Source organism: Rattus norvegicus, chromosome 15, assembly GCF_021556685.1.
Source record: "Rattus norvegicus strain SHRSP/BbbUtx chromosome 15, alternate assembly SHRSP_T2T, whole genome shotgun sequence".
NCBI classification, from domain to species: Eukaryota; Metazoa; Chordata; class Mammalia; order Rodentia; family Muridae; genus Rattus; species Rattus norvegicus.
This window is the reverse complement of record NC_141548.1, coordinates 12,223,257-12,243,572: the sequence shown is the minus strand read 5'-3', so window position 1 is coordinate 12,243,572 and position 20,316 is coordinate 12,223,257. Positions and strand designations below refer to the sequence as shown.

Sequence of the window (20,316 nt, the reverse complement as noted above, 5' to 3'; positions counted from 1 at the left end):
CTGGCCCCTTAGTCCCTTCAGGTAGCAGTTCTGCAATGGTGGTCCCTGGGTCTGCAGATGTGACTCAGTAGCAGAGCCCAGCACGCTCAAGTCTCTGCATTCCATGTCTAGCACTGTGTGAACAGACATGGCTCTTCTGAGAACCTATGGAGCTTCTCACTGCATGGGGCCTTGGGAAGCAAGACTCCCATATCCAGAACATTCTATCTCACAGGATGGAGCCTGCATGAAGTATGGAAAGCAAATATGGACAAGTTTTCGTGATGACTGTTGTTGGGTGATGGCTGTTGGGAGGCTCACTTGAGTTCATTTCCAGATAGCTGGTCGCCCAGGTAATGGATGCATGTGAACCTGGAGAAGTCCAGTCAGCCTTATTCCCGTGAGGCTGTGATTTCAAAGTGTCCCAGGGAAGGGTAGGAACAGAGGACTAACATGACCATGGTGTTCATGCTTAGTGCTCTGTGCTCAGCTGACATCCTTTGTAAGGAGAGCTAACAGAGCCCGTCAGATGGGAGCTGCATGAACTGCTTCTAGCAGGGAGGAGGTGTGAAGGACCGCCGGACCCTGTGGCTCTGTTGAAACAGATGACAATTAAAGGCCTTTAAAGCCATCTCCATCAGTCTGTGAATCTCCTGAAAAACCTACGAAACCTAATACTTGATAAAGTTCACTTAAGAGCACTGACTGCTTTTCCAAAGGTCCTGAGTTCAATTCCCAACAACCTCATGGCGGCTTGCAACCATCTGTAATGGGATCTGATGCCCTGGTATGTCTGAAGACATCTACAGTGTACTCATATCCATAAAATAAATAAATAAAATCATATTTTAAAAGTTCAATTATATATATATAAAATCCAGCCTGTTTAAAACACACACCTGGTTTGGAGTTAGACTTTTAAATAGGTAAGAATTACTTAGCCCACCCAGGACTTGAAATTCAGAAGAGATGCTTTGTGTTTAGAGATAGCATGGGACACATAATTCTATAAGCCACAAGGTCCATATTTTAGAGCAGCAACCAAATCGCCTCTTGTTCTACAACCTGGCATGCCAGGGCTCAGCCAGAGAGCACGGTCTGAGTGAGGCTTCCCGAGTCAATATGTGGCATGTTTCTCTCTGCCCTTCTCCTGTGATGAACGTCACAGAAATCCACAGCCAAGTTCAAAGAACATAGCGTTTTAGAAGTGGCCCTGCCGTGTGATGTGCGCAGGATATACGCGTGCTTTGGGTGCCCTTCCCCTCTGTCATTAGAGGCTCACAGGCAAATTCCAATCTAAAGCCATAGAGAGTCTGGGTTGACGGCATGAGCCTTACACCCTGTCAGGCCCAGAGGGAAGGTGTGCAGCACTCTGCGTGCGGGAACATTATGAAACATGGGCACCAGAGGATCTAGGTTAATCGAAGCAAAAACATACTCAGCTGCTTAAAATCAAGTCAATTAAGGTGGCATGGAGGTGGGAGCACATGGTCCCCCGCACCCCAACTTTCCCTATATTGCTGCAGACATTGTGCACACCCTCAATGTACTTTTGTCTCTTTAATACCTGTCAGCCTTGATCCACTCCTAGTGGTCAAATGCCCATGCACCACTTAACTTAGTGAGAGTACAGGTGAGGTGGGCTCTCTTAGGAGCCACAGAAGTCACTCAGGCCATGGACATCTGCAGCTGGACTACTCTTCCAATAGCTGATTTTGTGTAGAAGCCCCAGGGTAACAGACTCCAAGCTATCATGGCTACAGTGGGTACACACAAACTAAAGGGACCCCGCTCTCCTTTCTCCTCTTGTTGCCTGAGAATCAGCCAGCCTGAAGGTAAGCATGCAGTATGGACTCCTCACTAGCCATGTGGCATAGAAGCCCTCCTTCCTATAAACCTGTAAGAAGAGATTCCTTCCCTAAACTCTGTTCAGAGTCCCTCCTATGCATCTGTTTACGCTCAGAGTGGATAACTCTTCTGTAAAAGAAGAGTTTACCGAAGTGGAAAATCTTCCTCACCATGCACCACACCCCTAACCCAAGACCCTTTGGAAAGTAAAGGGAACCCCTGTGCCTCAAGCTGCATCTCTTTCCACCTACATTTCCCGCTGGGCCACAAGCCAGCCCTTTTGGTAAGCAAAGGCACATGTTTACCTTACGGTTGTTTTGTAATGAACAGCTATCTACTTTATTTGGCATTGAATTTAGGAAAAATCCCAGTTTGCAGCAGGTTGGGGTTTCCTAAGGTGGCCACGATGGGCTTGCCCATGACAGAGACCCTGTTAAGCACACACTGCCAAGCATGCCACACTCAAGACCTTCTTCAGTTATGGAGTACATCCAAGACAAGCCTGCACAACTTGGCAAGAACCAGTTTCTTTTCTTTTTTCTTTTTTCTTGGATATTGTTAAATTTACATTTTAAATGTTATTCCCTTTCCCTGTTTCCTGGCCATATGCCTCTATCCCACCCCCCTCCCCTTCTTCTATGAGGGTGTTCACCCTCCACAACCATCCCCCTTCCTGCCCACCCTAACATTCCCCTACACTAGAGGGTCCAGCATTGGCAGGGCCAAGGGCTTCTCCTCCTTCTCCACATATGCAGCTGGAGCCATGGGTCTGTCCACGTGTTCTCTTTGGGTAGTGGTTTAGTCCCTGGGATCTCTGGTTGGTTGGTATTGTTGTTCTCATGGGGTGGCAAGCCCCCTCAGCTCCTTCAATCCTTTCTCTAATTCCTCCAAAGGGGATCCCGTTCTCAGTTCAATGGTTTGATGCTAGCATTTGTCTCTGTATTTGTCATGCTCTGACTGAGCCTCTCAGGAGACATCTATATCCAGCTCCTGTCAGCATGCACTTCTTAGCTTCATCAATCTTATCTAGTTTTGGTGGCTGTATGTATATGGGATGTATATGCAGATGGGGCAGACTCTGAATGGCCATTCCTTCAGTCTCTGCTCCAACCTTTGACTCCATATTTCCTCCTATGAATATTTTTGTTCCCCCTTTTAAGAAAGACTGAAGCATCCACACTTTGGTCATCCTTCTTCTTGAGCTTCATGTGGTCTGTGGATTTGACTTGGGTAATTCGAGCATTTGGGCTAATATCCAGTTATTAGCAAGTGTATACCATGTATGGTGTGTGTGTGTGTGTGTGTGTGTGTGTGTGTGTGTGTGTGTGTGAGAGAGAGAGAGAGAGAGAGAGAGAGAGAGAGAGAGAGAGAGAGAGAGATTGGGTTACCTCACTCACGAAGATACTTTCTAGTTCCATCCATTTGCCTATGAATTTCATGAAGTCATTGTTTTTGATAGCTGAGTAGTACTCCATTGTGTAGATGTACCACATTTTCTGTATCCATTCCTCTCTTTAAGGACATCTGGGTTCTTTCCAGCTTCTGGCTATTACAAATAAGGCTTCTATGAACATAGTGGAGCATGTGTCCTTGTATGTTACAGAATCATTTGGGTATATGCCCAGGAGAGGTATAGCTGGGTCGTCAGGTAGTGCAATGTCCAATTTTCTGAGGAAACTCCAGACTGATTTCCAGAGTGGTTGTACCAGCTTACAATCCCACCAACAATGGAGGAGTGTTCCTCTTTCTCCACATCCTCGCCAGTACCTGTTGTCACCTGAGTTTTTGATCTTAGCCATTCTCACTGGTGTGAGGTGAAATCTCAGGGTTGTTTTGATTTGCATTTCCCTGATGACTGAGGAAGTTGAACATTTCTTTAGGGTACTTTTTGGCCATTCCTCAGTTGAGAATTCTTTGTTTAGCTCTGTACCCCATTTTTAATTTGTATATTTTTGATATTAGTCTCTATCGGATGTAGGATTGATAAAGATCTTTTCCCAATCTGTTGGTTGTTGTTTTGTCTCAATGATAGTGTCCTTTGCCTCACAGAAGCTTTGCAGTTTTATGAGGTCCCATTTGTCGATTCTTTGGAGCATAAGACATTGGTTTTTAGTTCAAGAAATTTTCCCCTGTGCCCATGTGTTCAAGGTTCTTCCCCACTTTTTCTTCTATTGAGTGTATCTGGTTTGATGTGGAGGTCCTTGATCCACTTGGGCTTAAGCTGCATACAGGGTGGTAAGTATTGGTAGATTTGCATTCTTCTACATGCTGACCTTCAGTTGAACCAGCACCATTTGTTGAAAATGCTGTCTTTTTTCCACTGGATGGTTTTAGCTCCTTTGTCAAAGAGCAAGTGATCATAGGTGTGTGTGTGTGTTCATTTCTGGGTCTTCAATTCTATTCCACTGATCTATACCGGTCTGTCTCTGTATCAATACCATACATTTTTTTTTATCACTACTGCTCTGTAATACTGCTTGAGGTCAGGGACGGTGATTCCCCGAGATGTTCTTTTATTGTTGAGGATAGTTTTGGCTATCCTGGGTTTTTTCTCACTCAAAATGAATTTGCAAATTTCTCTTTCTAACTCTATGAAGAATTGAATTGGAATTTTGATGGGGATTGCACTGAATCTGTAGACTGCTTTCAGCAAAATGGCCATTTTTACTATATTAATCCTGGCAATCTATGAGCATGGGAGGTCTTTCCAGTTTTTGAGATATTCTTCAGTTTCTTTCTTCAGAGACTTGAAGTTCTTGTCATACAGATCTTTCACTTGCTTGGTTAGAGTCACACCAAGGTATTTTATGTTATTTGGGACTATTGTGAAAGGTGTCATTTCCCTAATTTCTTTCTCAGCCTGTTTATACTTTGAGTAGAGGAAGACTACTGATTTGTTTGAGTTTATTTAATACCCAGTCACTTTGCTCAAGTTGTTCATCAAGCTTAGTAGTTTTCTGGTGGAACTTTTGGGGTTACTTACGTATACTATCATATCATCTGCAAATAGTGATATTTTGACTTCTTCCTTTCAAATTTGTATCCCTTTGACCTCCCTTTGTTTTCTGATTCTCAAGCTAGGAATTCCATTACTATATTGAATAGGTAGAGAGAGAGAGTGGGCAGCCTTGTCTAGTTACTGATTTTAGTGGAATTGCTTCAAGTTTCCTCCATCTACTTTAATGTTGGCTACTGGTTTGCTGTACATTGCCTTGAATTCCTGATCTTTCCAGGACTTTTATCATGAAGGGGTGTTGAATTTTGTCAAATGCTTTCTCAGCGTCTAACGAAATGATTATGTGATTTTTTTTCTTTGAGTTGGTTTACATATTGGAATATGTTGATGGATTTCCGTATATTGAACCATCCCTGTACCTGTATTCCTGGGATGAAGCCTACTTGATCATGATGGATGATTGTCTTGATGTGTTCTTGAATTCGGATTACTAGAATTTTATTGAGTATTTTTGAGTCGATATTAATAAGGGAAATTGGTATGAAGTTCTCTTTGTTGGGTCTTTGTGTGGTTTAGGTAGAAGCATAATTGTGGCTTCATAGAAGGAATTGGGTAGTGCTCCTTCTGTTTCTATTTTTGTGAAATAGTTTGGACAGTATTGGTATGAGGAATGGTATGCAGGTTGGATAGAATTCGGCACTAAACCTGGGATTTTTTTGGTTGGGAGAATTTTAATAACTGCTTCTATTTCTTTAGGAGTTATGGCATTGTTTAGATAGCTTATCTGATCCTGATTTAATATTGCTACCTGTTCTTTGTCTAGAAAATTGTTCATTTCATCCAGATTTTCCAGTTTTGTTGAATATAGGCTTTTGTAGTAGGATCTGATGATTTTTTGAATTTCCTCAGATTCTGTTGTTACGTCTCCCTTTTCATTTCTGACTTTGTTAATTTGGATCTCTCTGTCCTCTCTAGTTAATCTGGCTAAGGGATTATCTATCTTGTTGATTTTCTCAAAGAACCAGCTCCTGGTTTTGTTGATTCTTTGTCTAGTCCTTTTTCTTTCTACTTGGTTGATTTCAGCCCTGAGTTTGATTATTTCCTGCCTTCTACTTCGCTTGCGTGTAGGTGTATTTGCTTCTTTTTGTTCTAGAGCTTTTAGGTGTGCTGTATTTAGCTTTTAGGTGAGTGCAGCTGTACAGAGGGATCGCCCCCCCACCCCCACCCCCAACCCCCATGGCTCTCTGGACATTTACAGTGGCAACCTCTTCCTTTTCCATTAGGGCTATGTGAGACCTCAAAAATGGCTCCACCTGATGATCTGTAATGACAGTGTCCACAGCACTGGATGTTAGCAGGACCAAAGAGTGAGCATCTCCCTCAACGTCAGGTACAATGGCTCACAATGCTAAGACTGGTCCTTGAGGGAAGGTAACATGGAGGGGGCTCGTGTTTATCCAAGATGCAATGGGGCATAGGTGACAACAAATAATGGCTGCTCCGGGACCCTGTGATTTTGCATTTCCTTGTTTTTGTAGCTTAAGCTTTATCTCGATACAGTAGGACAGTGAGAACCCTGACCTTAAAGGAAGAAAGCTGTGACTAAAACAATAGCCAATCACACGCTCCCTTCCAGCAGTCTATCACAAGTTTAACCAATCAGAAGCTCACTCTTGGGTATGGCATCCCATAACCACACCATTTCACCAATCAATGGCATAGTTATCCCTGGAGGAGGAGCCTGTGCACAGGATGTTGCAGAAAGGCTCTAAGCTGCTTTAGATCTTACTGGGTCTCATGCACACAGTAGAACCGTCTGAGGGGAAAAGAGGGTTATCTCCATCAGGGCTCAGAGTCAAGATAGCCACACCTATTGACTGCTTCCCCAGAGGCTTCACAAGAAGAAACAGTAACAAAGATAAAAACGATCCAAAATTCCAGGTAAATTTTTTTTTCATTTTTATGAAAGTTTTTTATTTATCCACAGTAGAAGTAAGTTACCAAAATGTTACAAGGATACCTAACCATAATGGACCCCCAGTGTTTTTCATAGTCATTTGTCCGTGACATGAACTAGCAGAGAATCAGCTCTTTGAAGGTCTCTAGCATTGCCCCCACATAAGCTTCCTGTTTCCAAAACGCCAAGTGGTGAAGAATCAGGTCTGTGGTTCAAGATTACAACAGAAAAGACACGAGGAGGAAAGGACTCCCCCAGAAAGTCTAAAGTCTAAACCAAAATCAAAACAACAACACCCAAACATTTCTTGTGTTTTTGAAATCACCAGACTCCCGAGGTTCCGAGGACTCTCCAATGCCAGACATCTCACGTCCACAGGAGAGAAAGTGGCTTATGTTTTAAGCCCATCATACTCTGTGGGTTACATCAGTGATTAATCTTGTACAGATTGTGTGGCCCAACAAAGTGGCTATCAGAGTTGGGACCAGTTGAAGCATTTGAGTGTCTGGACATGCCTGTGGAATGTGTAAATGCTGAAGCCAGGGACCTTCCTCCAAATGCTGCTGAGATGAAACTGGTTCTTTGTGTTTCCGAGATGGTGTAGAAGTTGGAACGATAGCTGTCAAAGCATTCCTTGGCATGAAACGCACCCACACTGCCAAGGTCTCCAGATCATCTATGACCCTCGCAGACAAGAGACATGGAGAGGTTCAAACTGCAGTGCTCACCTCCCCAGGGCAGCAGAGGTGCCTACTGGGTTTGGGCAATAGTGGCAGTTTCCGCAGTCTGGTGACTTTCCAGTCCTGTGTGAATGGGCTGTGACACTGCAAACTTAGAAAGCTGCTCTTTTCAGCTCTGAACACAAGGAGAAGACTCAACATCATCAGAGCATTGTAATTTCTCTACATCTTTTTCCACCATGAAAATCCCTTCTGGAACCTAAGTCTTTTCCCAGTTGCTGACCTCCAGCATGGCAATGGAGTAGCATAACCCCGAGAAGTACACTTTCTCTAGTACAAAAAAAAAAAGCAGAACTTAGAGGCTGACTGGAAATTTTGTTTCTATTTATTGGAATATTTACATTATTCTCCTTTTAAAACAGGATTTCTCTGTATAACAGCCCTGGCTTTGGAACTCACTTCATAACCGGACTAACCTGGAACTCATAGAGACCGGCCTAAGTCTGCCTCCCCGGTGCTGCGATTAAAAGCACCACCATTCTGGGGCATTTGCTCTTGGGACTCAGCAATTTATATCTTAAGTGAAGCATTGTAGGAAACCCTGCCGTAATAGATGGACTGCTTTGGGCGCCTGAGAACACAGGTTGAGAGGTAGACTTGACGCCGTGTTTTCTTGCATTTGGACACGAGCAGACACCTTGTCAGATGGCCACCTTGCCTCTATTGACAGGAGTGATGACAAGCTTCATGCACACCCTTTTACCTTGTACACCAATGCAGGCTGCTTGCTTTGGAAAGAAAACAAAACCAATCCAAACAAAAATGCCTCGGGCGACGGTGCTGGCCACAGATCTGGTAGAAGCCTAGGCAAGATGCTGCTGGCAGAGGAATGGAATCTTTCGAATGTGAACAAGGCTCTGATAGGGCAGGCCTGCAGGCCCTGGCTTTCCTGTTGCCTTTGACAATGCTAGCATTGTGTAACATTGTGAATCACTCACATCAGCAAGCCCCTCTCCAGGGGCAAGTTCTAGAGCTCACAAAATAAATGCTTTCCCATTCCGGAGTTGCTAATCCACACAGCATATCCAGTCCTCTTTCTGGGGTGGAAAACTACTGAATGAAAGCCACGATGGCCAAATGACATAGTTCACAGGAAGCACAGGACATACTCCAACCCCAAGGAAATGATTTTGACAGGAGGCACTCATTGACAAACAGACATCCAGAGGAGTGTGTGCTTTCCCTTCTGTGATCATTATACTAGGTTAGCAGAACTTTTAAGGGAGGTCAAAGACATAGGCTTTTGCTATAACTTGAAGACAGAAAGAAACCATGTCATGTGGTATCCTGCTACCTACCAGCCAGGCTGGAGGACGCCCCCTAGCTTCCGGGTCCTAATAGGAGCCATCTGAAAATCTCTGAAGTTCATCTTCTGAGGGAACACTCTTGGATCACTATCTTTGGGTGATTTTCACCCTGTAGGCTGAGATTAGAATCTAACTCCTGACCAAGTTTCTGGTCCACTGAAGGCTGTCCCTGGGGGACAGAATGTCACAGCATCACGCCAGGTGTATGGGGATGTTTAGAGCTGCCAGCTGTAGGGAAAGGGTTAAGTGCAGAAATCTATCCAAGTAGGTTTCCACAGTGCTCATTTCAGAAAAGATTCAGGTAAGTCAAGGTCAAGCATGGCAAGGCATAGTCTGATAAGCTCTGCCTACTTCTTTGGTAAGACTCACCCTAGAAACCATTAGCTCTCAGAATACCCATTCATTCTTTTCCATGGTAAGAAGACTGTACCAGGCTACCTGCTTATAAACTACCCCTCCCATCCTCTTTGGTAGCTCCTCCTTGGTCATGTGACCAGTTCTAGCCAATGATGTGTGGTGTTTCTAACCTGTACTCATGAAGCAGATTTCCTGCCCTGGCTCTCCCCACTATCATGGCGGATAGAATCCTAGGACGCCCGTGGACCGGCTCAGGTCAAGCTCAACACTGAGCTTGAATTTACACTCAAGTATGTAGAAGAGAGAGTTTTCCAACCAGGAGCACATACTTCAGACTGCCATGTGGCACCAAAAAAAACTCTTTAGAGCATATTTTTTTCGTTAGCTAAACCAAGTGAATTTTATTCTACTAGGGAGTTTGAGGACACACAAAGGCTATGAAAATATAAAACGGTTTTATCGTTTTTGCTGTAGCTGGTGGAGCAGGAGCAGCCATGAACAGAGGCTCTTCAGCCCCTCCCCAGGATGAAGGGGAGGGCACCAAAGAAACAGGAAGACCTCCCCAGAGGCCCGAGCCTCTTATACCTGTCTATAGAAGTTCTTGAGGAAGGAGAAAAGAGAATGGAGAGGTGTCAGTAAAACAGCCAGAAAGAAAATGACCAGAAGACTCAGCTTCCAAAAGCATCCGACAAGGCTAGGGACCCGACTTACACAGAAAAGAGTTTCTAGCCTGAGTTTGCACACTGAGGGAACACTCAAAACAATATTGCCATTCCTGAGAAAAACATATTCTTAAAAAGATTTTATTTTTATTTTTATTTATGTGTAGCTGTGTGTGTGTGTGTGTGTGTGTGTGTGTGTGTGTGTGTGTGTGTGTGTGGGTGGGTGTGTGTGTGTGTTCACAGAGCCCAGAAGAGGGTGTCAGATGCCCAAGAGATAGAGTTACAGACAGTTGTAAGCCACCCAACATGGATACTAGGAATTGAACCCTGGCCTTCTGCAAGAGCAGCAATTTCTCCTAACTGCTGAACGATCTCTCCAGCTCACAATACACTTTTCTTGGGTAGTTTGCTCCATTTACAGAGTCCCTGTGCCTTCCACTCGATGTACTGTACAAATCCTGAGGAAGTGACTGATGTGTGGACAGATGACTCTTGGCTTTAAACCGAGAAGTCAAGAATTGGTTTTTGGTAATTAAAAGCAAAATGGATGCAGGTCTTATTGAACCAGGTTTGTAAGATCTCACTGGGGGGGGGGGGGTTGAAATGGGCAGGGTAATAGCTCACACCAGGGATTCGTCCTCAATGGTGACAAAGGCAGGTGGGTTTTTTGTTTGTTTGTTTGTTTGTTTTTTAGGGTTTTTTTCCCAGTCATCAAAGATCTTTAGTTTGTTTATCTTTACAACAGCAATCACAGTGCCCTAGCTATTTTTAAAAAACAGGTAAGGCAGACATTCAAACTACTGGTCCCAAACTTTAAGCCACTCAGGCATCATAAACCCTTTTAGGACTAGCAAATCAGTCACTCTGCGCCTGGCCAACGTGAGCAAGAACCGCAGAGCTGCAGGTTAATTTAGAACTCACCCTTCCTGTTTATTCACATGTCAGAAAAGGGGAGGGATGAAGAAAACACATTTTTTTTCTGCCTTTACAACCCAAGACAATGTCTCATAATTAGAAAGATTTGAGCAGCCATGGACAGGAGAAGCGGCTTTGCTGTCGCAATTGCCAGAGAATAGAGGCAGCTCTCAGTATCTCATGCTCCTGGGTTTGCAGGTAGCATTTCCGCTAAGACTTCTCTTGCTGCACTGGGAGGCCACAGTGCTTGTAAGTGCATTATTCTCAGTTCTTAAGAGTTCATCTTTAAAACTGGAAAATATCATCCTGAGTGAGGTAACCCAATCACAGAAAAACACACGTAGTATGCACTCATTGATAAGTGGCTATTAGCCCAAATGCTTGAATTACCCTAGATGCACAGAACACATGAAACTCAAGAAGGATGACCAAAATGCGAATGCTTCACTCCTTCTTTAAAAGGGGAACAAGAATACCCTTGGCAGGGAATAGAGAGGCAAAGATTAAAACAGAGACAGAAGGAACACCCATTCAGAGCCTGCCCCACATGTGGCCCATACATATACAGCCACCCAATTAGACAAGATGGATGAAGCAAAGAAGTGCAGGCCGACAGGAACCAGATGTAGATCTCTCCTGAGAGACACAGCAAGAATACAGCAAATACATAGGCGAATGCCAGCAGCAAACCACTGAACTGAGAACAGGACCCCCATTGAAGGAATCAGAGAAAGAACTGGAAGAGCTTGAAGGGGCTCGAGACCCCATATGTACAACAATGCCAAGCAACCAGAGCTTCCAGGGACTAAGCCACTACCTAAAGACTATACATGGACTGACCCTGGACTCTGACCTCATAGGTAGCAATGAATATCCTAGTAAGAGCACCAGTGGAAGGGGAAGCCCTGGGTCCTGCTAAGACTGAACCCCCAGTGAACGTGATTGTTGGGGGGAGGGCGGTAATGAGGGGACGATGGGGAAGGGAACACCCATAGAGAAGGGGAGAGGGAGTGGCTAGGGGGATGTTGGCCCGGAAACCCAGAAAGGGAATAACAATTGAAATGTAAATAAGAAATACTCAAGTTAATAAAGATAAAAAAAAGAGTTCGCCTTTAAAGAAAATGACTGAGAAGATGTCTCTTGTGATGACTTAGCTGTCTGATATGGAAGGAAGAACTGCCCAAGAAAATCAGCTGGGCTTTGGCCATTAAAGTCTCTCCGGATATTTATAAAGTTTTACAGAAATTTGCCTGAATGCATCATCAAGCACCCTCTATAATTATGCTCAATTTTTTTTCTGTTTAGATGAGCTTATAAAGGTGGACTTCCTGACCCAGCCTAGCACACAGACTGTCCTGGGTTTGCTATGACATTTAGTGATGTTCTACTACTCTTGGGACTCCAAAACTGAAGCAGACCTACACACAGAAGCATTATCAGAGTGAGGCATTCTAAACATATTCTCCCGACACAATATAGTGTTTATCAGTGGCAATTAAGAAGACAGTTTTAAAGGAGTATGTCTGCAGGATGCCACAAAGCACACTTCAGTGACTACCAGAAGCTCTCAGATCATGAACACACATCCATCTCCCGATTGCAAAACTTTCTGTGACTGAGTGCCCTGTCAGAAATAGCCAGACTCCCCTCTGATAAGACTAGGGAAAGGAAAGCAAATGAGAAAAGCTAGAGCATCAGCTTGGAGAAATGGAGGTGGGCTGAGGGTGGTGAGGTCTAAAGGCTTCTAGGTTGCTTTAAATAGAGGGCCATCAGCACAACCTTCAGGGTTCCTGGTGGAAAAGACTCCACCAAGGCTTCCTGGGCTTTGCCCGGGTTTCTGTGGTATGGGCTGCTAGTGGCCTAGAAGTTGGCTTATGAGTGGGAAGTCAATCAGTACACTAGCCAGGTTAAAACTGAGAACACAGGACAGAGCAGCCCTGGGTGCTAAGCCTGCATGGGTCTGTCTGTGTCATTTCCAGGGGAATGTCTCTTCCTCTTTCTCCCTCTTCTTCTTCTCTGTCTTCCTCCCCTCCCTCCTCCTCCTCTTCTTCTTCCTCTTCTCCCCTTCCTCCTGTTTTCTTTCTTTCTTTCTTTCTTTCTTTCTTTCTTTCTTTCTTTCTTCCTTCCTTCCTTCCTTCCTTCCTTCCTTTCTTTCTTTCTTTCTTTCTTTCTTTCTTTCTCTTTCTCTCTTTCTCTCTCTCTTTCTTTCTTTCTTTCTTTCTTTCTTTCTTTCTTTCTTTCTTTCTTTCTTTCTTTCTTTTTTTGTTTGAGATAGATTCTTACTCTGTGTTCCTGGCTTGGAACTTTTGTGTGAGCCAGGCTGGCCTGGGGTTCATGGTGATCCTCCTGCTTCAGCCTGCTGACTGCATGGATTCTAGGTATGTATCACTATGTCTGGCTAATATTTTTTAAAGGTCACCATATTGAGAAGTGTTTGTTTTCTACATAATTGCTTGGGGAGTGGGGGTTTTGAGCATTCCATATTTCTGCTACCTGCCTTCTCATGTAGGGTGCAGTTAAAGCAGTGGTGGGTTTGACAGTGGGTACAGGAGTTCCTTTCCAACTATGACAAAGATCAGCTGTATAATCTTGACCAAGATCCTTAGCCTTTAGCTTCTTCATTGGTGAAGTATACAAAGCTTCCGTGAGGCTAAAGAGACTGTGGAACAAAGGCCCAGACAGTGGAGAGTTTTCTGATACTTGAATAACTGTATCCTTGACTGGAGGACTGATCACCATGTTGCTGCTATCCGCCATTGCTGGGCAGCAATGGGTCAGAAGAGCATGGTCAAATATGAATGGTGAGTTCCATCATTGGGAGAGATATGCCCAGGAAGCTAGAGAAGACAGGAGGCAGAAAGGAGACACCTCACCCATTGGATTAAGGCTTAGTTGAACAATTGGATAGTTTAAAAGCACACTGGTGACCACTGCCAAGATATGTTAGAAGGCCAGGGAAGCAGTCTGTGGTAGACTAATGTCTTGTACTGCCAGAAATTAATCACATTTAGAGAAGCATTTGCTGATCTGTGGCTGCCTTCCCTCTAGTTAGAACTCTCACACCCCTGGGTGAGCAACACGGGTAAACCTAATGGCAGTACAACATGGCGACAGGAAAAGTGCATGGATCCCAGCAGGATCTGGGTCATTTGAGCGAGGCCATAGTGGAACAGCAGGATTTGGGTCATGTGAGCGAGGCCATCTTGGAATAGCTGGTCTTAGCCTGGCCATTGGAGGGATGACCATCCCAGAACTGCACCAGTAGTAACTGTCCAGTAAGACCCAAAGTTTTCAGCTCGTGCAGCAAGAAAGAAACACAGCAGGGCAGCATGTGGTACGTTTTCTCATGACCTTTTCAACACAATTGCTAGGTGTATCGGGAGGAGCTCGATGAGTTAGTTTCTCCTATGTCGATGAGGATGTAGGCACTGTGGAGTGAGTGGCTAGAGCTCTGGCCAGGTAGAGGTCAGCCCTTCATACAGCAGGGATAGTTTGGCTTTCTCTATCCAGAACAAGCAACTGGATCCTGTGAGAAGGGTCATGTCACCAAGCATTGTGGCAGGGGTCAGGGAACTAAAGCATACTACCCGCAGCTAGGCCACTGCTTCTTTTCTATAAGGAAAGTTGTTGGCGCAGGGCTACCCCCATTCCATCCCACAACTTCCTGTGGGTGGCTGGAGGAGGAGCAGGGCTGAGTCATTCTGACAGAGGCCTTACACATCTTCAAAGCCTAAAATACCTACCATATGGCTCTCCACAGGAACGATTTACCACCCCTGGCCTACAGCAGCCCAGGTGGGGCTGAGATGAGCCTTAACGTGAGTGTAGAAGGAAATAGGCTGGGTTATTTTTGTCTTAAGGAGTGAGGAAACGCTGAAAGAGCGTTTTCAGCGGCACTGGAGCTGATGTCACCTCGTTGTTGTATAGCAGCTCTAGTCAAGTTCATGAGAAGATTTGCAAGAACTAAAGCATGGCTGGGAGTAGTAGGTACCAGGCACCATTCAACCTGCTGAGTACACTTGAAGTACGTATGTATGTATGTATGTATGTGTGTATGTATGTATGTATGGTGCACTACCATATGTATCAGGCACTATTCCATAATATATGGTGTGTACCTCGGAATTACATGAGCAATGATGCTTAATAGATACCAAGTATCGTTCCACATGCTATCTACATGGGAATTCAGTATGTACTATGTACCATTCCGCATGCAGTACAGAGCAACTAAGTGTGTCTAGTGCTTAGAAGGTGCTACATGCCTCTCCACATTCAGCATACATGGGAACTGATTTCATATCCCCCATAATACTGTGATGAAGAGTACACATCTCTATGTGATGGCATGTTTTGATTCTTATTTTCAATTAGATTAAGAAATGCCTAGGGCATTGAGAAAGCACAGTTCTTGAGTTTTCAGAGAGGATTAGCCAAGGGGGAAGGACCTGCCTGTAAAGTATAACGTCATGTGCTCTGGATGCAGATTCAATAGTAAGGAGAAAGAAGGAAGTCTGTCAGTCGCCGGCTGCTCCTTTCTCTGCTTCCTGATCCTCTGAGATGTGAACAAGCAGCCCCCCGCCACCTTGTAAGGATGTGTTGTACCTGCCAATGGTAGACAGATAGACCTTCCTTCCATTAAAGCCCCCTTTTGTCAGATTTTCAATCATAAAGACTCGAAAAATAATGAATCCATCCCATTTTTCCAGGTGTGTAAACAGCAGGAATGTTTGCCCATGACCATCAAGCTGGGAGTAGCCTCACTGGGATTAGATTCCTGGAATCCACAGTGTAGGCACTACAATCTCAGAAATCCTAGAATTCACAGTGTAGACTCTATACTCTCAGGAAGCCAATGATGAAAAACACGACTCAGGTCAAAATTGTTCATAAACCATATGTATATAATATACGTTAGATACATGGTATCACTAGGTATCCATATCTGGCTTCAAGGTCATGATCCTCCTGCCTCAGCTTCCCAAGTACTAAAGTCTAGGAATGAATCAGTACATCTGGGGTAGCATTGTATTTGTAGCATTGTTTTTATATTGCTAAACATTTGACTAACCACGCTTTCACAGTTTGTTCCCTTTGTGCTCTAGAAAACATGTCCCTCAACTGGAAGTCCCCTAAATGGGACATCCCAGGGGTGTGTCTAGTGGCTTTGTTACTGTGGTGATGTTGTGTCAACATAGCAGTTACAAACTGTCCCTAGCAGCAAACCACACCCATTCATTAAGTTCTGACCATCATCATTTGTCTGCCGTGGTGCCTAGCAATGCCACCTGGTCCCTTGGAAGATTGTCCCCAATAATGGTAAGGTCATCGTGGTCACGGCAAGCAGAAGCCATGACAGGCACTACTTTTATTTACTTATTTTGAAGCAGGGTCTCAAATCTCTCAATCTGTTCCTAAACTTGCTATGTAGCTAGGGATGACTTTGAACTTTTATCCTCCTGCTGCCAGTGCTAGGATGACAGACAGTTTCCTCCATGCCAAGGTTAAACAGTGCCAGAGATGAAACCTAGAGCTTTACACATGTTAGGACAGCAGTTTCCTAGCTGAGCCATAACCCTGAAATCCCTTGTTACTCCTTGAGAACATACTCTGGGTTCTGTTTGGGAATTCTACTTCAGAGCAGAGGCTTCCACCTCGAATCATGACCCTGCATCTCCAGAAGAGCCAGATGAACCAGGGGCCCATAGCCTTTGTCAGTAGTCAAAGTGGTACAGACACATGACTTCATGGAAAGCTCTAATTAAACAGAGGAACTTCGAAGAAGCTGTAATAAGGCCATCATCTTACTGTTAATATAGAGACAGTCTCTAACATAATCAGCTTGTTATAGACGTAACAGAAATTGTCTATCTGTATCCCAAGGATAGCTATCACAAGGGTGTGGCTAGTGGCTTTGTTGCCATGGTGATGTTGTGTCAATATAGCAGCCACTGGAAGTGAAAAGAAGTGGGCAGTGGGAGTGTCAGTTGGTAGAGTGCTTATCCGATATTCATGAGACCCTAGCTTCAACCTCCAGTAACCTCCAGACGCCCTCACCCACACCCTTCCAAGACACAGCCATACAGTCTGCTTTTACTAATCCACAAGTATAGCAAAGATTATGAAGTATTGTTTATACAAGATACAAGTTAGAAATACTTTATATGACAGAGTTAATTAATATATAAGAGCTAATAAATACCTTATTGGATATAATTAATAAATTGCAATATAAACACAGCAACTATGTTGATTGTATCACCCCAAAAACTGTATAGTTGTGTAAATTTTGACTATGGAATACAATTAAATATAAAAAACAGATTAAAGTTGTATACACCATATACGATTTTATTTTATAAAATCAAAATCTATAAATCCACATAAATGTTGAATTTTAACAGATTTTTCTCTGGGGAATAACCACGTTGTCTTCTATTTTCCAGAGAGTAACTGTATGATGGTTTAAATAACCAATGAGATTGTATTTTATACTTAAATATTTCTTTTTTCCTGGGTACATTATTGATTTATCTTCTTGTTTTCACTTCTTTGGGGTTTTACTCTATTTTTCTAAGCCAACTCAAATGCAGAGTGAAATTTTCCTACCCGTGGGGAAAGGTAGATCGTTTCTCACCACCCCCCAGCATTCAGTGGTCAATGTGTGCACAGGCCGGGAACTCCAGGACCTGATCCAGTTCACGGCTCTGATTAAAGGCTTTCCCATCCCAAGACTCAGGACCACTTATGTGAGTCTATCAGACATCTGGGCTGCTGAGGTGTATTTTGTTGTTGGTTTTTTTTTTTTTTTTTTCTAAAGAAAGTCAGAGTCCCGAAGTAAAGCAGGAGGTCAGAAGACTAGCCAAGCAGGAGTGGATGCGAATAGTCTGTGCTGTACAGCCAATGAAACCGCTTACTCTGCAGATGGAGCCTCGACCCGGGGGTGGGGGTACCAGCCTGATGCTGCCTTCCCAGGTATCATGCAAGCAGGAAGCTACCACACCTTCTTCAGATTTCTGGGCTTGAGATAACTGAAACTTGTTTGGAAATCAAGGAGCATGTTTTGGTGTTTGCTGCATGCTATTAAGCACCCACCCTGACAGAACCAGGGAAGAGAGCAGGGCCTGTCCTGGTCATATTCATGAGAAATAGAGCCACGCTGAGGCCCACCTCAAGCCAATGGTTCCCACAACATAGCCATTTCCTCATATTGCTACTCGGAGCTGCTCCCATCAAGGCTGCTCAGACCTACTGAAGCTAGGCTGGGCCGATGACTGGTTCAGCTATTGGCATGCTACTCTGGACACCTCGTATGCCCTTTTCTTCTCTCTCTTCTAGAACCCCGCCTTTGAACATAACCTGGATCAGCACAGAACAGAATAGAGACTCCCTAGCCAACATCGACACTTCCAGAAACAGACCTGAGCCAATCCACAGCTGACCAGAGACCAATGAAAAATCACGCTTTTTGATTTACAGACCAAGACCAGGGGAGCCCGACTGAGGCCCAAGGGATTGTGAGCAGAGTAAAGGGCTGTGGCATGAACGCATGAAGAAATCCATGTCCATGGCATGCTAAACCAGAGCTCCTGGCCAACACGTATAGAAACTGCTCGTGCTCATAAGCCCAATGCCACAGGCCCCGCAATGTTATCCTAGCACCCTGATAGTGTAAATGAATCATGCAGTCTAGATATTAAACCCAGACCTGAACGGCCAGATAGAGAGAGCTAGACAGCAGCTCTGTGGAAGAGCTGGCTTAAGACTCCACAGTTCCTCGGAGACAGGTCCATGGATAAATCACACCTGCCTGTGAGTCACTTTTGGTTTCTTTCTTATGATTACATGGCCTCTTTCACTCAGGTACGCCTCTCGGACTTGATAGTTGTCTAGCGCGATTCAAGCAGCTATCTCCTCTCTGACACACGTTCAGCCTCCAGTGCTCTGTGGGCAGAAGCTTTAATCCGACTCGGCTGAATTTACAATGCATCTACAGTAGCAAGTCCGTACAGGCTGAAAATCAAAGCATAATTCAAAGGCCATAGAAGCCTGAGGAGGCAGCCAGGAGATAAATCCCAATTTCAACCTTGGCTCGACTGCAAGTTGTTTCAGTGGACTGTCAATCATATTTAAAAATAAAATAGGACTACAAAGACACCAGATGGCATGTCCCGAGAGCAACAGTGCCATGCTACTCAGGACTCCTTCACAAGGTTCTTAACAAGAAAGAACTTGTGCTAGTGTGTGTGGGGAGGGGCAGTGTGTTTTCAAGGCCCAGCCGTGTTTGGCCTCAGTCACTCATTTGCAGACATTTCTGCACTTTAAACTAAAGAAAGGCAAGCAGAAGACGGAGACTGTGAGACGTAGCCAAGCTACAACCCCAGCTGGAGGTGACACTGTAGCCGTCAAACTCGCTTGTTTCTGGAGTAGGAGAGGTCACTTCTGAGAGAAAACGAGGGAGTGAGGCACTGGGGTACTCACCTTGCAGCCCTCGCAGGCACTGACGCCATAGTGGTAGCCCGATGACTTGTCCTGGCAGACGAAGCAGGGCTTGTACACCCGAGGCGGCGGAAGTGGAGATGGGGGGCTCGGGACGAGCTCCTCAGAGCTGGTACTCTGCGTCTCGATGGCTGCAGCAGAGACGAGAGGGAGAGAAGACAAGAGAAAGCACATTTTCAGTCTCTTTAGGTTTTCCCCAGTCAATTCCAACATCCATGCTCCAAGCTCAAGCAAGAGCCCTAGCGGGACTAAGCTCACAGAGGTCATTGTCCTTAGGCAGTGGGGACACTGACCGACCCCTGCAAAAGCAACCTCACATGTACCTAATTTAGAGTTCCCAGACACCATGAGGGTGATGAATACCGAGTTACGTGTGAGAAACAGAAATTCAAGTCAAGTCCCTTAGGTAGAGCCTTGTCTAAGACCAGAAGGGGTCAGGCAGAACTGAAGTCCAAGCCCTGAACCGCTCTCCTGTTTCCCCCAGCTTTCCTTCAGCTGGAGTCTTGTCTGAATTGTTTGACGCTATTGCTCACCTAACCCAAAGTTATTTATTTTTTATGACAAAATAAAGAAACCCGGAGCCCTGTGGGTCCATGGGGCTGAGCTTTTGCTATGTGGCTATAATGAATAAAAGTCATGACCTTGGGAAAGCTCAGTACTGATTTGAGCTGGCCCTGGGCCTGCAGCACCAAGAACCCCGAGCTTAGAAAGCGTAGCCTCTGGCCTGTGCCGGGAAAAGGTGCACTGTCATAAAGCCCCAGGTCAGTGTGTAGTTCGAGTTGGAGGCGGTATAGGGCACGACTAACTTCTAACTTGTCCACAACTGGTTTCTAAACATTCGTTTAGTTTTCAGAGGAAAGGTGGGTCACTATTATAAGCCCAGCTAGCCTCCAACTCCCAATTCCTCTGCTGCTGCCTCCCTGATGGCAATGCCACCATGCCTGGCTTTTTATCCCACACTATAAACCACACGATCATTATTTCCATTATCCAACCACTCAAACGCCACTGAAATGGAAACCCGTGGAGCTTGGACTAGATTGTTCTTCCACCGAAGTCAGAATGGGGGGCTGCCCTTCCTTACTGATGGCAAACA

The 20,316-nt window shown here is 44.7% G+C and overlaps 1 protein-coding gene across 4 annotated transcripts in view; it reads right to left on the bottom strand.

The window, feature by feature from the left end:
* Rarb (retinoic acid receptor, beta) overlaps positions 1–20,316 on the bottom strand; it is a 644,731-nt gene that overhangs the window by 99,381 nt on the left and 525,034 nt on the right. For all 4 annotated transcript variants that reach the window (XM_087584950.1, NM_031529.1, XM_087584951.1 and 1 more), the window contains 1 exon segment: positions 19,203–19,351. In XM_087584950.1, the coding sequence (XP_087441076.1) occupies positions 19,203–19,351 (149 nt within the window).